Here is a 23782-nt window from a genome sequence, read left to right as displayed (position 1 = left end):
GGAAGGAGGGAGGGACCCGAGGAGCAGAGTTAGACATCTTTACATCATCAGGCGCCTGTAGGCACGTGCCTACAGTGCCTTATGGTAAATCTGGCCCTGATTGTAGCATAAGGGTTTTTTGTTTTTTTTTTTGCTTCAGTGTAACTTTAAACAAAAAATTGTATCCAGCTTGGATTCAGGCCAATCAAAATTCTCTGGAAGCACACATGATTGGCCCAGCTCCAAGCTGCAATTAATTTGCATAAAATCTGCTAACAAGCCATAATTATTAGCATCTGCTTGACCGCCTGTATTTAACACAAAACAATCGGCTGCTGTCACTTGTACAGAAAATCTTTATTAAACACCACGAGTCCTTATAGAAGTAAAAAAAAAGGGGGGGGGGGGGGTTGAGAGGAAAACAAAGTGACCTTTATTTAAACCAGAAACAAGAAAAGGTTTGCGTCAACAATGATATTTGTTGTAGTCTTGTTCATGGTTATTTGTTTAGATAGGTAAGCTTGCCATCGTTGTCTGACTGCTTCACGCATTGCTAGAAATAAATGCAAAAGATGTATAAGTCATAGAAGTACATCATAGCTTATAATTAAAAAAAAAAAAAAAAAAAAAAAAAACAGGCACATCATTAAATATTGATTTTTGCCTAATATTCTATTCTATGGAACAGGTATCCTTAGAGAACATGTGAACAGAGAAACCTACGGAAGCTGACATTTTAAACAGTCCAGACTGCCTTTGCCTCTAATACTAATCAAATTGGACCTGTCACAATTTATCTAATCGAGCCATCTATCTGCCAAAAAAAAAAAAAATAATAACTTGTGTATTAGATCTTGAAAAAGTGTGCAGATCAGATGTTTCTGACTGAAGCCTGAATGGATTACCTGGGGAACTGGTATTGTTTAAAAGAAGATAAATATGGCAGACACCATGTCCCTCTCACTTCAGTAATTCTTTAAACCAGTGTTCCCCAACCCTGTCCTCAAGGCCCACCAACAGTGCATGTTTTGTGGAAATCCACAGAGGTAGTTAATCCGCTGAGACACTAATTATCCCACTTGTGCATGCTTGTGGTGTTCTGCAAAACATAGACGGTTGGTGGGCTTTGAGTGGATAGGATTGGGGAAATGTGCTTTAAACCCCATGGAACTAGTTTAGGATAAACTGGACTGAAAAGTGAAGGAAAACTATCATCATGAAAATCCACCCCTACCTAACCCCCGAAAAACTCCTGGTCCATGCTCTGGTCATCTCCAATATGGAATACTGCAAATGTCCTTTCTAGACTTCCTGAGGCCAGACTCCGACCTGCAATCTGTTATAAACACAGCTACCAGGTCTACTTAATCTTTCCCTTGCTCCTATCCAGTTACCCCACTCCGCAAGTCATTTCACTTGTTCTCTCTTCCTCTTAGAATATCTCTGATCTTGCCCAGAGATACTCCTCAACCCGCTCTCTCTGATCCTCTGCCTTACAAACATGCACCCCTTACATCACCTGCTTGGTTCCAAAACTTCTCCAGAACTGCCCCTTCCCTTTAACCTCCTTGGCGGTAAGAATATTTCCAGATTTTGAAGTATAAAAGCGGTGCAATTTTTTTTGCATGCTTTTAGACCCTTAATCCACGAAACAATCATGGGACCAGAAAGCCTGCAGTAGCCCAGCACTTACTCACCTCCCTGGGATCCAGCGCTGCAGTTCTCCTTCTGAACTCCGGGTGGCGCTGTAACCCTATAGTGAGATCAATGGGCTGTCGTCATGACGTCTAGTGTTAATCGAACTCGGCCGAACATGGTCCAGATGTTCGGGATATTCGGCCGAACACCGAGCCTAATTGAAGTCAATTGGGACCCGAGCATGCCTGATTTGCAGGTCTGAAAAAACTTGCAAAATGAGGGAAACATCTGCAAAATGGGTTGGAAATAGTGGGGGGGGGGGGGGCATTTACACAGATTTGAGGCTCTATGATGCAATAAACTGTTTTTTTTATGGGCACAACTTTTCCCAGCTGGCACTGAAAGTACTGTTTTTTTTCCAACAATAAGCAACAGTAAAATTCAGGTGCTCTGTGGCTGCTGCTGGCAGTGGTGAGGCAGGGACTCTGTGGTTGCTGCTGGCAGTGGTGAGGCAGGGGCACTGTGGCTGCTGGGTGGTAGTGGTGACAGGCTGGGGCTCTGTGGCTGCTGCTGGCAGTGGTGAGGCAGGGACTCTGTGGCTGCTGCTGGCAGTGGTGAGGCAGGGGCACTGTGGCTGCTGCTGGCAATGGTGAGGCAGGGGCTCTGTGGCTGCTGCTGGCAGTGGTGAGGCTGGGTACTGTGGCTGCTGCTGGCAGTGGTGAGGCAGGTGCTCTGTGGCTGCTGCTGGCAGTGGTGAGGCAGGTGCTCTGTGGCTGCTACTGGCAGTGGTGAGGCAGGGGCACTGTGGCTGCTGGGTGGTAGTGGTGACAGGCTGGGGCTCTGTGGCTGCTGCTGGCAGTGGTGAGGCAGGGACTCTGTGGCTGCTGCTGGCAGTGGTGAGGCAGGGGCACTGTGGCTGCTGCTGGCAATGGTGAGGCAGGGGCTCTGTGGCTGCTGCTGGCAGTGGTGAGGCTGGGCACTGTGGATGCTGCTGGCAGTGGTGAGGCAGGTGCTCTGTGGCTGCTGCTGGCAGTGGTGAGGCAGGTGCTCTGTGGCTGCTGCTGGCAGTGGTGAGGCAGGGGCACTGTGGCTGCTGCTGGCAATGGTGAGGCAGGGGCTCTGTGGCTGCTGCTGGCAGTGGTGAGGCTGGGCACTGTGGCTGCTGCTGGCAGTGGTGAGGCAGGGGCTCTGTGGCTGCTGCTGGCAGTGGTGAGGCAGGTGCTCTGTGGCTGCTGCTGGCAGTGGTGAGGCAGGGGCACTGTGGCTGCTGCTGGCAATGGTGAGGCAGGGGCTCTGTGGCTGCTGCTGGCAGTGGTGAGGCTGGGCACTGTGGCTGCTGCTGGCAGTGGTGAGGCAGGTGCTCTGTGGCTGCTGCTGGCTGTGGTGAGGCAGGTGCTCTGTGGCTGCTGCTGGCAGTGGTGAGGCAGGGGCACTGTGGCTGCTGCTGGCAATGGTGAGGCTGGGGCACTGTGGCTGCTGCTGGCAGTGGTGAGGCTGGGGCACTGTGGCTGCTGCTGGCAGTGGTGAGGCTGGGCACTGTGGCTGCTGCTGGCAGTGGTGAGGCAGGTGCTCTGTGGCTGCTGCTGGCAGTGGTGAGGCAGGGGCACTGTGGCTGCTGCTGGCAGTGGTGAGGCAGGAGCTCTGTGGCTGCTGCTGGCAGTGGTGAGGCAGGTGCTCTGTGGCTGCTGCTGGCAGTGGTGAGGCAGGTGCTCTGTGGCTGCTGCTGGCAGTGGTGAGGCAGGTGCTCTGTGGCTGCTGCTGGCAGTGGTGAGGCAGGGGCACTGTGGCTGCTGCTGGCAGTGGTGAGGTTGGGGCACTGTGGCTGCTGCTGGCAGTGGTGAGGCTGGGGCACTGTAGCTGCTGCTGGCAGTGGTGAGGCAGGGGCTCTGTGGCTGCTGCTGGCAGTGGTGAGGCTGGGGCACTGTGGCTGCTGCTGGCAGTGGTGAGGCTGGGGCACTGTAGCTGCTGCTGGCAGTGGTGAGGCAGGGGCTCTGTGGCTGCTGCTGGCAGTGGTGAGGCTGGGGCACTGTGGCTGCTGCTGGCAGTGGTGAGGCAGGGGCTCTGTGGCTGCTGCTGGCAGTGGTGAGGTAGGGGCTCTGTGGCTGCTGCTGGCAGTGGTGAGGCTGGGGCTCTGTGGCTGCTTCTGGCATTGGGTGAGGCTGGGGCTCTGTGGCTGCTGCTGGCAGTGGTGAGGCTGGGGCACTGTGGCTGCTGCTGGCAGTGGTGAGGCTGGGGCACTGTGGCTGCTGCTGGCAGTGGTGAGGCTGGGGCACTGTGGCTGCTGCTGGCAGTGGTGAGGCTGGGGCACTGTGGCTGCTGCTGGCAGTGGTGAGGCTGGGGCACTGTGGCTGCTGCTGACAGTGGTGAGGCTGGGGCACTGTGGCTGCTGCTGGCAGTGGGTGAGGCTGGGGCTCTGTGGCTGCTGCTGGCAGTGGTGAGGCTGGGGCACTGTGGCTGCTGCTGGCAGTGGTGAGGCTGGGGCACTGTGGCTGCTGCTGGCAGTGATGAGGCTGGGGCACTGTGGCTGCTGCTGGCAGTGGTGAGGCTGGGGCACTGTGGCTGCTGCTGGCAGTGGTGAGGCTGGGGCACTGTGGCTGCTGCTGCCAGTGGTGAGGCTGGGGCACTGTAGCTGCTGCTGCCAGTGGTGAGGCAGGGGCTCTGTGGCTGCTGCTGGCAGTGGTGGTGAGGCTGGGGCACTGTGGCTACTGCTGGCAGTGGTGGTGAGGCTGGGGCACTGTGGCTGGCCTGGCTGGCAGTGCTGGCACCTAACCGCTAGCTCTTTCTCCTTGTCTTACCTACCCCAAGCTAAACCCCAATGCGAATGGCAGAGCCAGCCGATCGTTCGGGTATTTATATCCCTAAACACGTGACCCGCTCTGCCAATCACAGCTATGGTCACAGCCAGCTAGGCTGTGTGACCATAGCTGTGGAAAAAGCATTGTCGCGAGGGGAGGAGACCAAACAGTGCGGCCGAGCACCATGCGGTGCTCGGCTGTGCTCGACCCAAACACGCTAATGTTCGGGGAATAACGAACAGTGTCGAGCACTGTTCAATCAACACTAATGACGACATGCAGCAATCTCACCATCGGATGCAGAGCCTCAGAGTACAGGAAGAATAATGGCTGCCAGCGTCTGGATCCCCAGGGAGGTGAGTGAAAACACCCACTACATGCTATGTTCTGCATTAACCTCGCAGCAGTCACCACGTGTCTGGGTCGGGGTTACCGCTCTGAGCTGTGGTTGAATTTCCAACCTCAAGCCTGACTCAGGCTTACCATCAAGGAGGCTAAAACTCCCTCCCCTCTTCAGGCTCACTCCCACCTTTAACTCTTTCAAGCGGGCCTTAAAGATCCACCTGTTCTCCATTGCTTACCACCATCCTAATAACTCCATCCCTTCAGTTGGACATACACTCCTAATGTGTCACTTTCCTGTCTCTTTAGATTGTATTGCCTATTTTTCTGGGCCATGCTCTCAGTGTACTCTTCTCTGCATCCTTACATAGGCCTTGTAGGAGGTCACAGACCAAAAAGCATCAATATATAGAAGCCATTCTGATGCTGAAATTCGGACAAGTAACGTAAAATTAAAGTGAAACCGAATACTACAAAAAAAAATTTAGTGTTTCACTTACCTGGGTCTTCTGCCAGTGCCTTGCAACTTCTGTCCCGGGCTGGTCCTCCACGATCCTCTGTTCTCCCGCCGCCAACTTGTAAGTCAACGGCAACTGCGCCTGTGTGCCCTGAGCCACACATCTTACTTTGCTTTCCCGCTAATAGCGCAGGACGCTATTGTGGGCGGGAACACAAAGAAAGATAAGTGTGGCCTGGGGTGCACAGGTGCAGTTGCCGAGTCGACAGAACCGAAAGTAGCTGGTGGCGGGAGAATGGAGGATCGTGTAGGGCCGGTGCAGGACAGGAAGGCTGCACAGGGCTGGCAGAAGCCCCAGGTAAGTGAAACGTTTTGTTTTTGTAGTATTCAGTTCCACTTTAAGTATCCTGAATAATTTACTACATTCTACTATATGCGGTTACAATGCCTTTTTAATTATTATGTATAGAGCACAATAGGTGTGCTATTAAAGGACAACTGCAGTGAGAAGAATATGGAGGCTGCCATATTTATTTCCTTTTAAACAATACCAGTTGCCTGGCAGCCCTGCTGGTCTATTTGGCTGAAGAAATGTCTGAATCACACCAGAAACAAGCATGCAGCTCATCTTGTCAGATCTGACAATGTCAGAAACACCTGATCTGCTGCATGCTTGTTCAGGGTCCATTGCTAAAAGTATTAGATGAAGAGGATCAGTAGGACAGCCAGGTAATGTGCATGGTTTAAAAGGAAATAAATATGGCAGCCCCCACACCCCTCTAGGTTCATGAAAGCAATAAAAAAAAAAAAAAAGATATACACACACACATCTGCTGCTCACTCTCCTGCAGTTGTGCATTATCAGACCTAAGGGCAAGTGCTTACATATAATGGTCTTCTCTTTTCCAAAGGTAATACCATTTTTCATGATGTTTATTGTAGAGGACATTGATGTTTTACTTAGTGCACTACATAAAAATTGTTGCTCTATATCACTCCCTATTAATCATGCTCTCGAAGGTCATGTTCTGTTTATCTCTTACTTTGTTAACAATGAAAACATTCTATATAGAGTGTATTTTTATTTGAATGCAACCAGGAGGACCGTGTTTGTTCCCTGAAGTTATTGCTGTTCTTTGAAACTGTGAAAGCCTCACTTACCAGCTGTTAAAATCACGAGCTGTCCAAGATTTTATAAACTGCACAACATCTGCAACCACCCTTCCATCTGGATTCCTGAGGTCATCAGAACTCTTTCCATTGAAGTTGCCACACAAGCCACACAGGGCACCAGACAGGTTCTGTGAGATGGTCACCACAGCATTTCCACTACTGCTAAATTCAACTTTGAAGTCATCTCCAATCTGAATGGTAAGACCACCGTCCTTGGCAGAGACTGAGAAGATGCCGGAGTTGAAGGGAAGATTACTTGAAAGCCCATTCACCTATAAAATAAATAAGTATATAAATAAAAAAGTTATAAAAGTATAATAAATTATTTTATTATACTCTTAATATATATATAAAAAAAAGTATAGAACTTTTAGAGGTAGGGATGGTTCGAAATTTCCACCAGAACGTAAAATCGGTAATCATCATTTGGTGATATAAACTTTCTGCAAGTCCTTTGTAAGATTCTAACCCAGTAATCTACAACTACACAGCAAGAGCTTTATTCCCTTAGTCCCCTACTAGCAACACATTATACAACCAACTTACCCAGATTTCCTTGTCCTTGGACAGAGTCACTAGACCATTACGGAAGAAAATATGGAGTCTGGCGACTGCTGATCCTTTACCACAGTTCTGAATGTCGGCAAGGACTCTGAACCAAGTGGTTGAGTCGCTATTACACACAGATGTCACTTCCACAGGACCAGTTCCAAAGGGTCCTCCTGCAAGTCCATCGAAAGTAGACAGCTTCGTTGGTGAGATTGTGCATTGCCCCTCCACACTATAGCAGCCTCTTACTCCATTGAGCAGCCCACAGCGTTCTTTGGCACCACATGATGTTGCTACACAGGTTACACCACCTGCTTGGCATTTACACTGTTGGCTACAATCAGCACTTAAAAATGAATCTCCAACCTAAAAACAAAACAAAAAAAAAGCATATCAAACAAGTTCAGATGTTTGAGATCTTAGCTCTTAAGACACATCCCATAATAAGCAAAACAAAAGTTCTGTATAATGAACAAGCTGACACATCATTGCATTCCAGCGGTTCTGAAGATGTGGCTAGCTTACAGGGCCAACAAGGGATATTTTGCATATTCAGCAGTAATGCATTGTGGGAGACAGCATATGCTCACTCCAACCCGAATTATCCCAAATTCCTTCTGTTTTAAGAAGGCAAACTTTTGTTTTGCCTAACGTTTTAGTAAGAGGGCTTTTAGGTCCTTTCTAGCCCTTTACACACTCCAATGAGTTCTGCTTCACCATGTGCTTGCTTTGTATTCTGTAATCATATAATAAATGATAGTCTATTAAAACATATTAGTAGGGTTGTATATTCTAAACTAGTTGGATAGTGTAAGCTCAATACTTTTCAAATTACCTCCTGCCTGAAAGTTTTTCTTAGTGTTGTGTAAAGTAAATGAGAAAAATAAACAATGGCCTAATAGTGGGATCATTTCCCTTTTGGAAGGAACTCCCCTCACTCCCTATCTCAGTAGCCACACAGGCAGTCCTAGATACTATTAACCTCTCTGCTCAAAAACTTATACATCCTCTTCTCAGTTTTTCCACAAGCTAGAATCTCAGCTCTACAATCCATTACAAATGTTGCTTCTTCGCGATTCCTCCTCTGCTGCTCTGTAAATCTATTCACTGGCTCCTCCCTTTGCTGCTAATTTTCTGCTCCTCTCTGTAAATCTCAACACGGTCTCTCCCTTTCACTACTACCTCTGCAAACTCTATACTGGCTTCTCCCATTACTGCTCATCCTCTGCTCCTTTCTGTAAATCTCCACTGGCTTCTCCCTTTACTTCTCATCTGCTGCTTTTCTTTGCAGATCTACACACTAGCCGCCCCCCCCCCCCCCCCCTCCTTCCCCATCCCCTGCTTCTCTTTTTCTCTATTTTTGGGGGGAGCGAAAGTGGCCCTGAATTTCATAGCAGAATTGGTGACAATAGCCTGTTCGGAGGCTTTGCAATTAATTCAGAAATGGAAATTTGATTGTACTGATAGGGCTCTGTTGAAATTGGCAACCCTGACTACTTCTACAACACAGGTGTCGAACTCAGCCCTCGAGGGCCAAATCCATGCCATTGTTTAGGATGGACCAGTGATGATCGTAATTTTCGCATTTGCGCTTATACGCAATTACGATTTTGCATAATTTCATGCAGACTTTGGCGGTGAATAGCAAAGCCCCCATACAAAATAGTGACACCAAAATTTCTACATAAGTTAAGGAGAGTCGTAGGTACAAGTTGAAAAAATTTTCCAAAAACACCTTGCAGTGGTGCAGTGATGAGCGAAAATGCAAATATTCTTTTCGCCTAATTTTCGCGAAAATAAATACTATTTTCGTTTCGAAAGGCGAAAATTCGCCGAATATTTTCGCATTAATTTTCGCCTAAAGTCCGTTTTTTCGCGTTGAATATCTAAGCCCCCTTACAAACTAGAATCACCAAATTTGCAGGGTATATTAAGGAGATCATTGGGAATAAGAGGAAAAAGAAATTTTTTAAAAAGACCTTATAGTTTTTGAGAAAATCGATTTTAAAGTGTCAAAGGAAAAAAGTATACATTTAAATGCAGTAAATGACAGTTACTGTAGCAAACCTAGCAGTAGTGTAAATTTACTAATATCAAAAGAAAGGGCCAAGTGTAAGTGCCATGGGCTAAGTGCAAAGGGCCAAGTGCCAAGTGCAAAGGGCCAAGTGCAAAGGGCCAAGTGCAAAGGGCCAAGTGCAAGTGCAAAGGGCCAAGGGTCAAATGAAAAGGGCCAAGTTCAAAGGGCCAAGTGCAAAGGGCCCTTGGCTCTTGGCCCTTTGCCTTTGCACTTGGCCCTTTTCATTTGACACTTGGCCCTTTGCACTTGCACTTGGCCCTTTGCACTTAGCCCTTTGCCCTTGGCCCATTGCACTTGCACTTGGCCTTTTGCCTTTGCACTTGGCCCTTTGCACTTGCAATTGGTCCTTTGCCTTTGCACTTTGCCCTTTGCCTTTGCCCTTGGCCCTTTGCACTTGCACTTGGCCCTTTGCACTTGGCCCTTTGAACTTGCACTTGGTCCTTTGCACTTGGCCCTTTGCCTTTGCACTTTGCCTTTGCACTAGGTCCTTTGCACTTGGCCCTTTGCCCTTGCACTTGGCCCTTTGCACTTGGCAGTTTGCACTTGGCAGTTGGCCCTTTCTTTTGCTATTAGTACATTTACACTACCTCTAGGTTTGCTTAAGTAACTGTCATTTACTGCATTTAAATTTATACTTTTTTCCTTTGAAACTTTAAAATCGATTTTCTCAAAAACTATAAGGTCTTTTTGAAAAATTTCTTTTTCCTCTTGTACCCACATATCTCTTTAATATACCCTGCAAATTTGGTGATTCTAGCTTTTAAGGGGGCTTAGATATTCAACGCGAAAAAACAGACTTTAGGCGAAAATTAATGCGAAAATATCATGGCGAAATTTCGCCTTTTGAAGTGAAAATAGTACTTATTTTCGCGAAAATTCGGCGAAATCGAAAATGGGATTTTCGATGCGAAAATGGCTTTGGCGAAAATTCGCAAGCAACACTGCAGTGGTGCTCATCCGGATTCCTGATATCTGGGTAACCCGAATATCCGACGTTTTTTCAGCTATCTGATTCGGATTCAGATTCCGGATTTCTATGGAAATAGCTATCTGCGGATAGTTGGCTGGCAATGTGGATATCCGCAAAAATCCGACTATTGAGATACTGTATGATGTCCAGAATGTCATTGAGCCAATCAGCTCCCAGCAGAAGCCCTAGCAACCAATCACAGAGGGGAACCCTGGCCAGCCCCACCTGACCTCATTGAGCCAATCAGAGGGCTCCCAGCCTAAGCCCTGGCACCTAATTACAGAAAGGAACCCTGGCCAGCCCCCCTGTATAATAAAGAGGGCTGCCATGATGAGAAATATTGTCCTAGCTTGTGAATGCTCACTGATGGACATGCTCCAGTGCTGCTGGCCTAGCAAGTGCTGTACATAGTGATAAACCTAAAGCTGTACAGCGATTAACTCTTCACTATCACTACACTATTGTTATATTGTTAATTAGGTAGCATCCAGCGAGCTTGATTTCATTCAGTGAGTGACAGTCAGAGTGTGCTGCAGGGCTTGTAGCAGCTGCTATGTGTCTGTGTGTGTGCTGTGCACAGACTAGGCCAGCTGCTGCCTGATGGCCAGCTTGCCTTAGCTACAGTATAGGTTAGGTTAGGTTAGGGAATAGGATTACTGTGTTATTGTGTAGTTAGTACTGTAGTACTGCAGTCAGTGCTAGTAGTTGTTAGAGTAGTAGTACTACTACTACTGTGTTAGCTTACTACATAACTGTTGTGCTGCTGAGCAGTGCCAGCGTCTTCTCCCCTGCTGTCTGACTGTCATTCGGCACATGGCCCTTGACACTTGGCACGTGCAAAGTGCCACGTGCAAAGTGCCACGTCTGGCATGCTCCTGACAAACGTTACACCTGCTTCTGCTGCATTGCCCTGCTCCTGCTGCTGCCTTTGCTGCTCCAACCACCAGGGTGCCACAGGTCACTGCTGCTGTGCTGATACCACCTATATTTAACCCAAAACACAATTGCTGCATAATTTTTTGTCTGGGCTGAAAACTGCCATGTCCCAGTTGTGCGGTTGGACTTTGGACACAATGGGCTTGATTCACAAAGCGGTGCTAACCTACTTAGCACGTCTAAAGTCTTTAGACGTGCTAACCAGGGTGCTAAGTAGGTTAATCCATTGAGAAATCCGGTGCTAACCTACTTAGCACCCTGGTTAGCACGTCTAAAGACTTTAGACGTGCTAAGTAGGTTAGCACTGCTTTGTGAATCAAGCCCAATGTGGGCTGCACGACCGCTGTCTGGAACGTAGTCCTGATGTTGACAGCCATTTTTTTTTTATAATAATGGAACGCAGATGACTTTAAGACTTACGCTCAAGTATCTACCATTGAACACACATCCACACTTGTCCATCGAGACACAAGTATCTCCGTCCAAGATAAAGCCAGCATTACATTCACAGCCTTCATAGCATCTATCAGTGCATCTTGCCGGTGCTACAAGACTGGAGCAGGTTTGTTCACAGGTTCTGGTGCAGAGTTCATAGTGGCTGTTGGCCGGACATGCCATGGCTAAAAAACAAAAAATTAAAAAAAAAACTCTTTTTATTGGTTTACATGTATGGACATAATGTTAAATCAGGCAACTAGCCACTCAATGTAATGTTGTAAAAGTACAATTCAACGATATGTAAAGTGTCCTCCAAGTACTATTTGTCATAGCAATAAGATTTTAACAATGTTAGCACATTTTCTCTTTGCTTGTAATCAGGGACATAACTATAAATCACAGGGCCCGCCAGCAAAAACTGATGCCCCTCCCAATGTTCATATCCTTTCCCCTGCCAACCCCTTTTGACCCTCACAGCTTGGGGACTTGCAAAGGGCCATAGTCTTCACACCCTTAAGGTTGAGCTGTCAGCCATACGATCTCAGAAAAAATATATAAAATATATATATATATAAAAAAAATATAAAAACATATATAAAATATATATATATATATATATATATAAAAGTATAAAAACATATATAAAATATATATATATATAAAAAAATATAAAAACATATATAAAATATATATATATATAAAAAAGTATAAAAACATATATAAAATATATATATATATAAAAAAGTATAAAAACATATATAAAATATATATATATAAAAAAAATATAAAAACATACATACATGTATATATATATAAATAAATAAATGTATGTATGTATGTATGTATGTATGTATGTATGTATGTATGTATGTATGTATGTATGTATGTATGTATGTATGTATGTATAGATAGATAGATAGATATAAATACTTGCTCTACTTATATAACATATGTATTACCCTGTCCACATTGCAATTTTAGTGATTTTTTTTATAGTATAAGAAAAAAAAATAGAAAATCCTTCTTAGGGATTATCCATTTTGCCTATGTCTATCTTGAAGCCAATTCTGACATAATTTCCTACCTTACTCTATCTGTATCATTGCCCGCCCTCCTCCCAGTCTTCAGACACTCCCACCCAGCTCTGTAGTAGTGCATTGCGAAATATTGGCCAATCAAAGAGGAACAGAGGTGTGGGAGGGGAAACAGGAGGGAAAGAGGCGTTAGCCAACCAGGCTGCATTAGTTAAGTCTGAGGGCAAAGTAAAGAAGAAAAAAAATGTGAAGGGTGGATGCCTTTAAAAGTGAAGTAGTAGTTGCGTCCCCCCCTTCCCTTTACAGCTTTAGGCCCCCTTGCGGCTCTGTTCCACTATACTTTCACCCCTGCTTGTAATCTCCTTCAAAAAGATGTTGAAGACCGTTTATTCTCTCTTTGCAAAGTCTATGTTGTGAGCTTGAATGAAACCATCTTTTAGAAGTCATTTCTACACTTCCTGCTGTATATCCTTGCCATTCTCTAGTATTCTACAGTGGCTCTGAACTTGTCAAGGAACCTGGCTTGTTACCTCTCCCCAAAACGCAGGAGTTTATCCAAAGAACGCGGACTGAGGTCAGAGCAACAGATTTCTTAAAGTGAACCAGAGACGGGATAATGAAAAAAAAATACATACCTGGGGCTTCTTCCAGCCCCATGCGCCTGGATCACTCCCACGGCGCCATCCTCCACTGCCCGCAGTTACGAGAACCGAGTCCCCGCACTGCAGTCAGTCAGAGCCAGTCTAAGTGTAAGTGAAGTGCATTGTTTGCGTATCTCTGCAGCAGCCGCTGGAGAGATACGTAGAGGGCGCACTTCTCCAGCGTAGCTGGCTCCGATGATGTCAGTGACAGGAGCCGGTTCTCATAGTTGCAGACATTGAAGGATGGCGGCATGGGAGCGATTCAGGCGCATGGGGCTGGAGGAAGCCCCAGGTATGTATAAATATTTTTCCTTATCAGGTCTCTGGTTTCCTTTAAACCTAAATCAAGTCATTTGGAGGAAAACTGGGCCTCCCTTACACTTTAACACTTTTTTTCCTCAATTGTCTTGAACTGGTTTAGAAATAAAATGTGTGTCTGTCTGGCTGGCTCCTGTAGCTTCTTGCTGCCAGTAGAGTGGAGTTTGCTTCCTCAGCACAGAGCAGATCACCTGAATCCACTTAACTATTCCCTGTTCTGAGAGAGATTAACTCTTTATGGCCAGTGCTGTAGCGACATTCCTCCTGGTTTAGAATTGAACAAATCATTTAACTCTTCACACAAGCAGGGATAATGTAATAAGAAGCAGCAGTTCTGGCCCCAAAGTTTTCATCTCTCAGCAGTAAAGGGAGAAGGTGGGAGTGGTAGTGGTACATGTGTCCGCACTGGCTGGTGCCAACTCTCAGTTCCTTTCCGACTGACTATCTCATCTGGGTGATGAAGGAATAGAGGGGGAGCACGTACAGCTGGATATCCAATAAAACTGTTTGGTTAACTAACAGGAAATAAAGCTACAGGACCCAGCCAGCCAGGTGCTTTAAAGGAGTTGTCAAGTAACTCCTGCTACCCATAGTACTACTTACCCTGGGCTTCCTCCAGCTCCTAGCAGCCGCTATGTCCCTTTCCTGTTTCCTGACTGTGTGCAGGATGACCTCCAGGCTGTCCTCTACTGTGCCAGAACTATTGCGCCTGCGCAGTACATTCCAGACCACGTGTAGGTGATTGACAGTGGCACTCGCGCAGGGGCAGTAGAGGACGACCTGGAGGTCATCCTGTGCACCATCGGGGAATGGGAGACAGTGGAGCTGTGGCGAAGGACAAAGTGGCTGCCAGGGGCTGGAGGAAGCCCTGGGTAGGTAGTACTATAGGAGCAGGAGTTGCTTGACAATTCCTTTAAATATATTTCTAGAAAATCAAATGGGCATGCAATGCATAAAACAGTTGCCAATTATTAATGTACATCAGAACATGGAAGACAAACCTGGTTTTAAGGAAAAGACTTTAAAAAAAAAAGGTGCTTGACTAAAAAATATATTTAGTTAGTCAAACGCATATAACAGTTATGAAAACAGGCATTTGAATGTCATTACCATTTATTATAATTTAATTTAAAACTGAACAATTATTTATTTAGCTATAAGTTATTCTACTAATTTTCTACTCTAGCAAAACAGGTTTTTCTTATCTCTACTTACGGCAGAATGACACCGTTCTCCAGGTTCCAATAGTAATGCCAGCAGTGTGGCAAGCAGCTGCATAGGCCTGTAGACTCTTGCACAATATCTGGTCCTTTCCGTCAGTAGCACAAGAATCATAGATGCAATGGTTGAAATAGTCATTTGGATTGATTGTGGAGTGGCAAGCTTTGAATGGACCAGCCGGGTTTGTAATCATACCACAAGAGGAAATGGCCTTGTAGGGTGTCAGCTTGGCAGTGTCACACACGGGACACACACCGTCTGTGCATCCATCACTACATTTGGCACCGGCGATGCTTACTTTCCAAGAAGCTCCAAACTCATTCACACTGCTGACAACCCTTCTGCTTGGGAGCTGGTATTCATCTTTGTCATCACCATTATAGTTGCCACAGAGACCACCAAGCTTGCCTCGGTAGTTGCTTGGAATGTTGAGGACAACGTGGTAAATTGCATCATAGAGAAGCTTCAATCCAAAATCTGTCTGTAAGACAACATTAGCTCCTTCCTGATTAACTACGATGCTGTCATCTTCAATCGACAATGGTAAAGTAGCAAGCTCTCCATTAACCTGTAAATAGATGATACTTCTATTAAGGCAATTAAAAAAAAAGACTTTACAGTGTCTTTTTTTGAGTTATATATTCTAAAACAATAAACAGCATGGCATTAATAAATTAATACAAGAAAACAATTAAAATGAATAAACCTACCATTACTTGAGATCGTCTGTCTCTTTCTATGGCCACTGAATAGCCATACACTAATACTACAACCAGCCTAGTCACGGCCACTTGACCATTGCCATAGCTCTCATTCTCAACAACCACAGTAAAGTTCGCCAGACGAGGGTCACCAAGTACGACCTGGGAAAGAACATATGTGCAGGTGCCTTGGAAGTCAAACTTCAGACCATCGAAGGAAATGTAGTGTGGATCTCCTGAAGCAACACATCTACCAATCTCTTTGGCTTGACATCCCCAAGCTCCATTGACAAGTTTACATTCTTCCTCAGTTCCACAGGCATTTGACTGGCAGTTGACATTTCCATCAGCCCCACACTGGCACCTCTGATTGCATGCACCCTGAGGGTAGAAGACGTCATTCTTCTTGTAATATTTATTCTGGTAAACACAGCCACAGTCCGAGATGGGTACACATTTGTCGCCACTTAGAATGAACCCGTTGTCACAGTAGCAGGCTTCCTTGCAAGGAGAAACACAGCCAGTTGGGGAGGACAGTCCATGACAGGTGACAGGGCAGGAATTGCCACACAGCTCATAGTGGGTGTTTACAGGGCAAGACATACCTAAGTGACAGGAGAACAAAAACAAAGAGACTCCGTCAATTTTCAGATGCCATAGTTACACATTGTGGTACAATCATCCAATCATACACTACATCAATAGTCTCCATAATCTACGAAGAAGATATTTTTCCCAATTTTTCCCAGCATGCCTGGAGACTTCATAATAAATTATATTGTTTAGATATAACGACTCATTGGCTGGTCCTTATACAGTATACCTGAGGGTGGTAACCACCAACCCCCCTCCTTTTAAATTGGTTTTAAACGCTTTTATTCTAATTTGGCGCCTCTCTTACGACAAATTTATATTTTTCCCAATGCATACACTATTTTTTCATGCTATAAGTTGTAAAGTGTGGTGATTAAGCAGGGGGGGGGGAAATTTAGCTTTACTGGAAACCTTTTTTTGCGCTTTGGGTACCATTTAATTTCTTATACAGAGTAGTTAGCTCTGATAAGTAAAGGATATAGCCAGATGCTTATAAGTACAGTACTGCTCCAGCCAATAGCCTCACTATTTAACCTCCTAATCCCGAGTCCAGATGGAAATCAGCAGCTCAGAGCTGTTATCCCGTGCCTGAATGAGTTATATGCAGGAGCTGCTTCAGATCTATCTGTGGTAGGTTTTTCTTATTTTTAGGGACTAAAAGCTTGTGAAAAAAATTTCAAGGCTTTTAGACCCTATATCTGGAAATAATCATAACCCCAATTAGGTTAACACTTACACAAATTTTTGTTGTTTGGTTGTATTGTGATGTGCTTGGTCTTTAAAACATCTAAGCATGGATGACAGAGGTGCCACAGCCAGAGCCATATCATCCACAAGGCAATCCAAGGCAGTTGCTAGGGCCTGAAGACAGTCTAGGGGCCTGAAGGATGCTAGCCTCCACTAAATTTTACTTAAAAAAAAGTTGATAATTTTATCTTAATCCTTCCAGCCACAGCAATTTTTTTTGTAGCTACTGGCACAGAAACCCCTGAGGAAGCAATAATTTAGCCTTAGAAACAACTAAACGTACATTTTATCATTTTTCATCTGGTATTTGCCCAGATATTGGGAGAAAAATGGTTCTTGCCATCACATTTTAAACCTTCTATTACATAATAGGCTCTTCCTCACAAGTCTACACTTGCTAAGGCACAGCCGAAAGACACCTTGAGACAGGATTTAAACATTAGTGTCTGCAGTATGAGCCCAATGCTGGGCATACACAGCACGTTTATGCGCCAGAATCGAGCCATCGGCTCGATGCCGCCGCGTCACCGTTTGTCCGCGCGGATCAATTCTCGCTTGTCCCCGCAGGCACTTCTTTCTCAGCGCTTATCAGCGCTTCGTTTTTGCCTATTGTCCGCCCGCTGGGATCGAGCCATGAATCGATCCACATGGTGATCAGACATGTCGGAAATTATCAACCGAGCCATCAGCGGCTCGATTGGTAAGAAGAATCTGGGCCGTGTATGCCCAGCATTAGCGAGACTGTTAGCTAGACTAAGTGGATTACAAGTACCTATAGTTATAGTTGTCTGACTAACTCCTTCACCTGTTGGGGCTGAAGATGTTTTTTGTTAAAAGAAGTGATGAAATATCTTCTAGAATATGAACAGATAAAAAAATTAAATCTACATGAACAGGCAAAGTTGAAACTACCTTCAGGCTCAGTTCCTATTGCAATGTGAAGCTGACATTGTCCGTTTTGCTGGATTGCTGCATAATTCAAGAACTGACCGTCGAACGGATTTTAATGTATTATATTTGTTCAATTGTTAGTCCGCAACGAATCCCCTGCATCGGGTGTGGTCACCATAACACAAACGCCTGATCTGCAGGATAATGTTGGACACCAGATGCACTTCTTACAGAAGCTTGTTAGGGAAACGCATCTGCTCTGGACTCCAACCGGACCACAAAGCCCCATTGGAGCAGACACTGCACTGTCAGATATGGTTGGCTGTACACTATTATACACTATGACATGGACAAATGGGAACCATCACTTTGAATACCCAAATTCTGAATCGTTTGAGCCTCATGTAATAATACTAATAATTTTAGCTTCTAAAGGACATATAAATATTACTCACTGCAGAATGATGGTGATCTCCACTCCTGAAGTTTCACACCAGCTGCCTGGCAAGCAGCCACATAGAGACCAATGGCTTTACAGAATGAAGACGGGTGTCCTTTGTACTGGCATGTATCATACAGACAATCGTTGAGGTAAGGTGTTGGATCAACCACTGAGAGACACAGGCTCAAAGGTCCACTGGCCTTGTTAATAAGACCACAGAATGCCTCGGACTTGTAGGTTTGCTTTTGAGCATCTGAACATAGTGGGCAGCTTCCAGTACACTCTGGGCTACAACCAACAACCTCACCAACTTTCCAGCTGTTCCCAAACTCGACTGAGTTTGCTGTTGCTTTGCCGTTTTTCATATTAAAGTCGTCATTGAGGTTCTTGTTGTTGTTGCCGCACAAGCCGGCCACGGCATTGGTGTACGTGCTAGGTATAGTCACTGCAACATAGCTAGACCAGTCATATGTTACAGTGATCTCAAAATCTGTTTTGATAACCCCTTGGCTTCCACTGATGTATGCAGAAACTTTGTCAGTTTGGAAGTAGAATGGAAGAGAGGTAACAACTCCATCAACCTGAAAAGAAGAAAAGCAGTCATTCATAAATATATATGTTCTCCATGGACTAAACCACTATCTACCCATCAACCGTAATGCGTAAATCAAACATACCAAAATGCGTCGTGGATAATCCATGCTGAGAGTGAATACGGTGTCATAGACTTCCAATGTTACAACTTTAGTGTAGGACACAGCTTTATTTCCACCACGGTTGTTATTTTGGACTTTAACAGTAAATTTAGTGAGTGAGCTGTCACTGGAGGTTACCCCAACCAGTTGGTAGATGCAGGTGCCCATGAAGTCAAACCTTTTGCCATCAAATGATGTGTAGTGAGGGTCTCCAGAACCTGTGCAAGTGGAGAAGCTTATGGCCTGACAGCCTCGTTGACCATTGGTAACCATGCACTTTTCACTTGATTTGCAGCTACTTTCCTTGCATACCACCATGCCAAGAGTTGGATCACATTTACAAAGCCTATGGCAGCTTTCATCATCCCAGAACTCCTGGTTGGCCTGGTAATAGGCACCATTATAGGTGCATCCACAGCTTGAGGTAGGAACGCATTTATCACCGCTAAGAACAAAGCCATCGTTACACTGGCAGGTCTCCACACAATCATCAGTGCACCGGGATGGGGCAGTGCGATCGGTACATGTGGCTGGACAGGCGTTACCACAGAATTCATAATGACTATTTGCAGGGCAGGGTAAAGCTATATATTAAAAAAGAAAAACATGGTTACCTATTATGGACTTTAAAGCAAATATTCAGTTGCCAAGAACTTCCCTTGGACGTTAAAAAGGTATTGAAAAAGGCAACTGTTTTCCATCTTTACATTAAGACCCCATCCATGAATTTTTAATTCACAAGACATGTTAATACTCACTGCATCCAGATGGTGTTCTCCAGTCATAGATTTTGACTCCTTGTTTCCTACAGGTGTTGGAGTAGGCACTGAGGGCCTGACACAGGAACTGGTTAGCTCCGTTGTTAATGCAAACGTCATACAAGCAGTTATCAAAGAAGGTGTCTGGGTTAACTTTTGCGTGACACTCCCTAAAAGACCCACTAGCCACCTTGCTGATAAGTCCGCATTTATTTTCTCCTCCATACAGGCTCTTCTTGGCATCGTCACAGGTTGGGCAGTTGAGTCCAGGACAATAGTCAAAGCAGAAGGGATCTCGGTCATTGACTTTCCAGCTCTTGGCCCAGTCAATGATAGATGTAACCACTTTATTATCAGGGGTAATGAGCTCATCACCAGGTTTTTCATTAAAGTTACCACAGAGACCACCGGTGAGGCCAAAATAACTGCTGCTGAGTGTGACCACGACATGCCAGTTATACTCGTAGGTCACCTGGAGGCCAAAATCAAAACGGACCAAAGCATTTAGACCACTGATGCTTGCTGAGATCTTTCCATCTAACAAAGTTACAGGAAGATTGGTGATGACGTCATTTACCTATTTAGAGAAAGATTAAAAAGAAAAATAAGAACTCCATTTTAAACTCTCAAATAATGATGATGACGAGGATTGGTAGAAGTAGAGAAGTAAAAGTGGTGGTGGCAACAGCAGTAGTATAAGTAGTAGTAGTATAATAAGTAGTGGTATAATAAGTATAAGCAGTATAATAAGTATAAGTAGTAGTATAAGTAGTAGAAGTAGTATTAGCAGTAGTTCTGGTAGAAGTAGTGGCAGTACTAGCAGAAGCAGCAGCAGTAGTAGTAGAAATGGAAGTAGTAGTAGTACATCTGGTAGTAGTTGCTTTATATGTATATATTAGAATGCTTAAAGATGACCCAAACCAAACATTTTTTTTTTATTCGAATTGTTTAGTTGCCTCACTCTGACACATACAAAGATAAATAAACACTCCTTCAAGCCTATGAGCATTTCAGTGCATGGTTTTCACCCTTCTATTTTCATAACTTGGGTTATACAGATGGCAGCCATTAGCAATTCCTCCTTTGCCGCACACCACCTACTCCACCAGTCTGCCGGATTCTGTCCCGGCAATATGAAAAGAATGGAGGGGTTCTTCCAATAAATGTAAAATATTTTATATTTATCATCATGCAGCTGAAAAAAGGCTGATATTTATTGTTATACTTAAAGCGGAATATAACCCTGCATTTCAACTTTGCTCTAAAACATTATTTACAGTATATTATATGCAACCAGCATTTTTTTTTTACTAGACCAGCATTGGAAGGGTTACACAGGGCTTTAAAGTTCCTGGAGATTTCTGCAGACGCCTCCGAAGCTGAAAGAGATACATTGTGTTTACATAAATGTATCTAAGTGTTGAATGTGACTCATCTCTCTGACTGAGAAGAGCTGGAGGACAGCCAAAGAGTGTGTAAACATTTCTCAATAGTTACATTTCACTAAATAGAATGTATCTATCTGAACTTCTGCATATCTCTCCACGGAACTTTAAACCTCTGTGTTTAACCCTTCCAAATCTGGTCTAGTAAAAAAAAAATGATTTTTGCATATAATATGCTGTAAATAATATTTTAGAGCAAAGTTGAAATGCTGGGTTATATTCCGCTTTAAGAAAATAGATTTTATTCCTGAAATCTTGTATTTTTAATTTGGGTCCACTTTAAATTACCAAATAACTTACAAAATCTAGCATTATTTAAGATCTCTGGTACTGAAGAAACAATTGCCTGGCACTCGGTTTGGGGGAGAAGGATTATGTCACTATACACACAGTTTTCAAAAACTGCCGTCCTACCATCCCCTGGTCCCCCCCCGCCCCTCCCCCCCTTCACCCACCGCAGAACCAACAAGACACCAGGTTTGCTCTTTTTATAATGGACGTTGTTTTGATTTGATGGCTGTTCTGCTGTTCCACATGGAAATAAAAGCATTTAAGGAGGCAGTGCACGGGCTGCATCTTTGTGTACAATGATTTAAGAACTCACCCTAACTTTACCGAATTCTCCCTTCTGTATGGAAACCTTGTAGCCATATGCATAGATGTTCACAGTTCTGACATATGCCACAGCTTGGGTGCCTCTGTTGTCATTCTTCTCTTCAATAGTGAATGGAACCAAGCCAGGGTCACCACCAGCGTATTTAGATAGGATGTATGTGCAGGTACCCTGGAAGTCATAGTTGTAGCCATCATAGGTATGGTAGTGAGGGTCTCCCCATCCCCAGCACGTGCCAGAATAATTTGGGACACAGACTGGGTTTCCATCTTGGATCTTGCAAGTTTCCTTGGTCCTGCACTGGATGGTCTTACATGGATCTGAAAGAAGTGAATAATTAAAAACAAACAAACAGATGTTTGCAAAGCAAGGTTATAAATGATGTCCATGCTTCCGTGGTTGTCTACCTCTCCGATTGATCAGCATCACCCACATTTCAGGGCTGAGATAAAAGTATCCCTCCATCAGAGTCATCTTCTGAAATATTTCTCCTTAATGGTCCTATCTCAAGAATTATCTCCCATTTGCCCATATCCTAATAACTTTTCTCCTCAGTTTTCAAACATTACTAATAAAATACCTTCAAAGCTCCCAGCCTGCAAGAAATTACTAAAAAATAGGTTTGGTATTACTTTTAAGTACTCCATTTAGATAAGATGGCAATTCATCTCCTGGGAGGGAAAAAAATGCTGGAGAAAAAGCTAACTGAAATGTCCCCCAGACGCCACTCCCCCCCCCCCCCCCCACTACCACCACGCTATAGCCCCTTGAAATTAACAACAATAATTGTTGCTATCTCAGAGGGTAAATAAATGAGAGGGATTCCCTGCTCAAACACCTACTAGGGGCATTCCTACAGGCTTTCCCCAGCTGCCATTTGGCAGCTGTCTCTCCCTGGCCGCTCCCCCTGCCTCCCCTACACACTGGGAGAGAATCTCTCTCCCCTTTCAACGTCATGAAAGTGAAATTAAAGCATATCTGGCCAACAGAGTGGCAGAGAGCAGCGGGGATGGCGGCTACCTGATCTACCCACCTTGGACTCTCTAAGGCTGTAAGTAATATTTTAGAGCAAAGAAGAAATGCTGAGTTTCAGACCACTTTAAGGAGGCCAGAGCCATCCAGTCCTGAAAGGGTTAAATTGATTTAAGTCCATGAAGTTGTAGGTGATAAAAGTTACCTTTGTTGATACACTTGACGATTCCTTCTTTAATCTGGCATATTTCATCTGCGGCGCAGCCAGTGTCCACACAGAATAGTCCTCCCATCGGGCTGCAGGTGCACGCTTGTTTGCAGTCACTGGATAGGACTCTTTCATTAAGCTGGTGCGTAAAACAGAAAAAAAAATCAAAAAGGATTCATGTGCATTTGTAATAGATACAGTAGAAGATCATACCTATATCCACAAATGTTTACCGGACAGCACATCTCTAAAGTAGAATTCCCAATTATGAGAGTAGTATTGTTGGTCATTGGCGAGGTGACATCCTCTTGTCAAATTAAACTCCCTATTCCTGTTCCCAAAATTGTATTGAATCTTTAATTCAAACACCTGTTATCCATTTATTGTACTGACACAGGAAATATTAACCTCCCTGGCGTTATGATTATATGCGGCGCACGGCCACGGGAGGTTTTTCTTGCCTAATTTTTTTTTCAGCATGTAGCTAGCCTAACGCTAGCTACATGATTCCCCCCCTCTATGCGGCGTCCGCCCAGCCCCTCCGATCGCCACCGACGCATAATCCCAACAGGAAATCCCGTTCTGAACGGAATTTCTTGTATGGGCTTCCCCCGTCACCATGGCGACGATTGCGATGGCGTCATCGAGGGGGAGTTCCTCTTTTGCGGCGGGTAGCAGCAGATCGGCGGCGATCGGAACCAACACGCAGCTAGCAAAGTGCTAGCTGCGTGTTTGAAAAAACAAGGCCCCACCAGGGCCTGAGTAATCCGTGGCGGCATAGCCAGAGCTCAGCTCGGGATTACCACCAAGGAGGTTTATATCAATAAACGTGATAAACTATATAAAGCTTAATTTCAGTACTGATGAGCACACATTTCGCATAGTCATAATTTTGCATCACAATTCGCAATTACAATGCAAAATTAGGGGAAAATTTGTAATAAATTTTGCACGTAAACGTAATCCATCCATAATTTTGTGTAATTTCACAAAATTGTGTGTAATTTTGTGCCGAATTTGTCAGTTAATAGCAAACCCCCCATACATGCTATCACCACAAATTGCTATGTATGTTTAGGGGGATACTGGGAACAAGTAAAAAAATAAAAATTTCAAGAAGATCTTGTAATGTTTGAGAAAAAAAATGG

At 44.7% G+C, this 23782-nt stretch overlaps 1 protein-coding gene across 1 annotated transcript in view; it reads right to left on the bottom strand.

The window, feature by feature from the left end:
- Positions 1-331: 331 nt before the first annotated feature.
- Positions 332-23782, bottom strand: part of LOC137521913 (IgGFc-binding protein-like) — a 79414-nt gene continuing 55963 nt past the window's right edge. Inside the window, exons 10-20 of the mRNA XM_068241790.1 lie at positions 22632-22773; positions 21446-21774; positions 19397-19973; positions 18621-19222; positions 17957-18524; positions 15279-15874; positions 14563-15136; positions 11337-11536; positions 6931-7299; positions 6373-6656; positions 332-532 (exon numbers count right to left, since the gene is read on the bottom strand). Coding sequence (XP_068097891.1) covers positions 523-532; positions 6373-6656; positions 6931-7299; positions 11337-11536; positions 14563-15136; positions 15279-15874; positions 17957-18524; positions 18621-19222; positions 19397-19973; positions 21446-21774; positions 22632-22773 — 4251 coding nt within the window. The 3' untranslated portion in view covers positions 332-522. The remainder of the gene's footprint in view (positions 533-6372; positions 6657-6930; positions 7300-11336; positions 11537-14562; positions 15137-15278; positions 15875-17956; positions 18525-18620; positions 19223-19396; positions 19974-21445; positions 21775-22631; positions 22774-23782) is intronic.

Source organism: Hyperolius riggenbachi, chromosome 6 (genome assembly GCF_040937935.1).
Source record: "Hyperolius riggenbachi isolate aHypRig1 chromosome 6, aHypRig1.pri, whole genome shotgun sequence".
Lineage (NCBI taxonomy): Eukaryota > Metazoa > Chordata > Amphibia > Anura > Hyperoliidae > Hyperolius > Hyperolius riggenbachi.
This window is presented reverse-complemented; position numbering and strand designations above follow the sequence as displayed.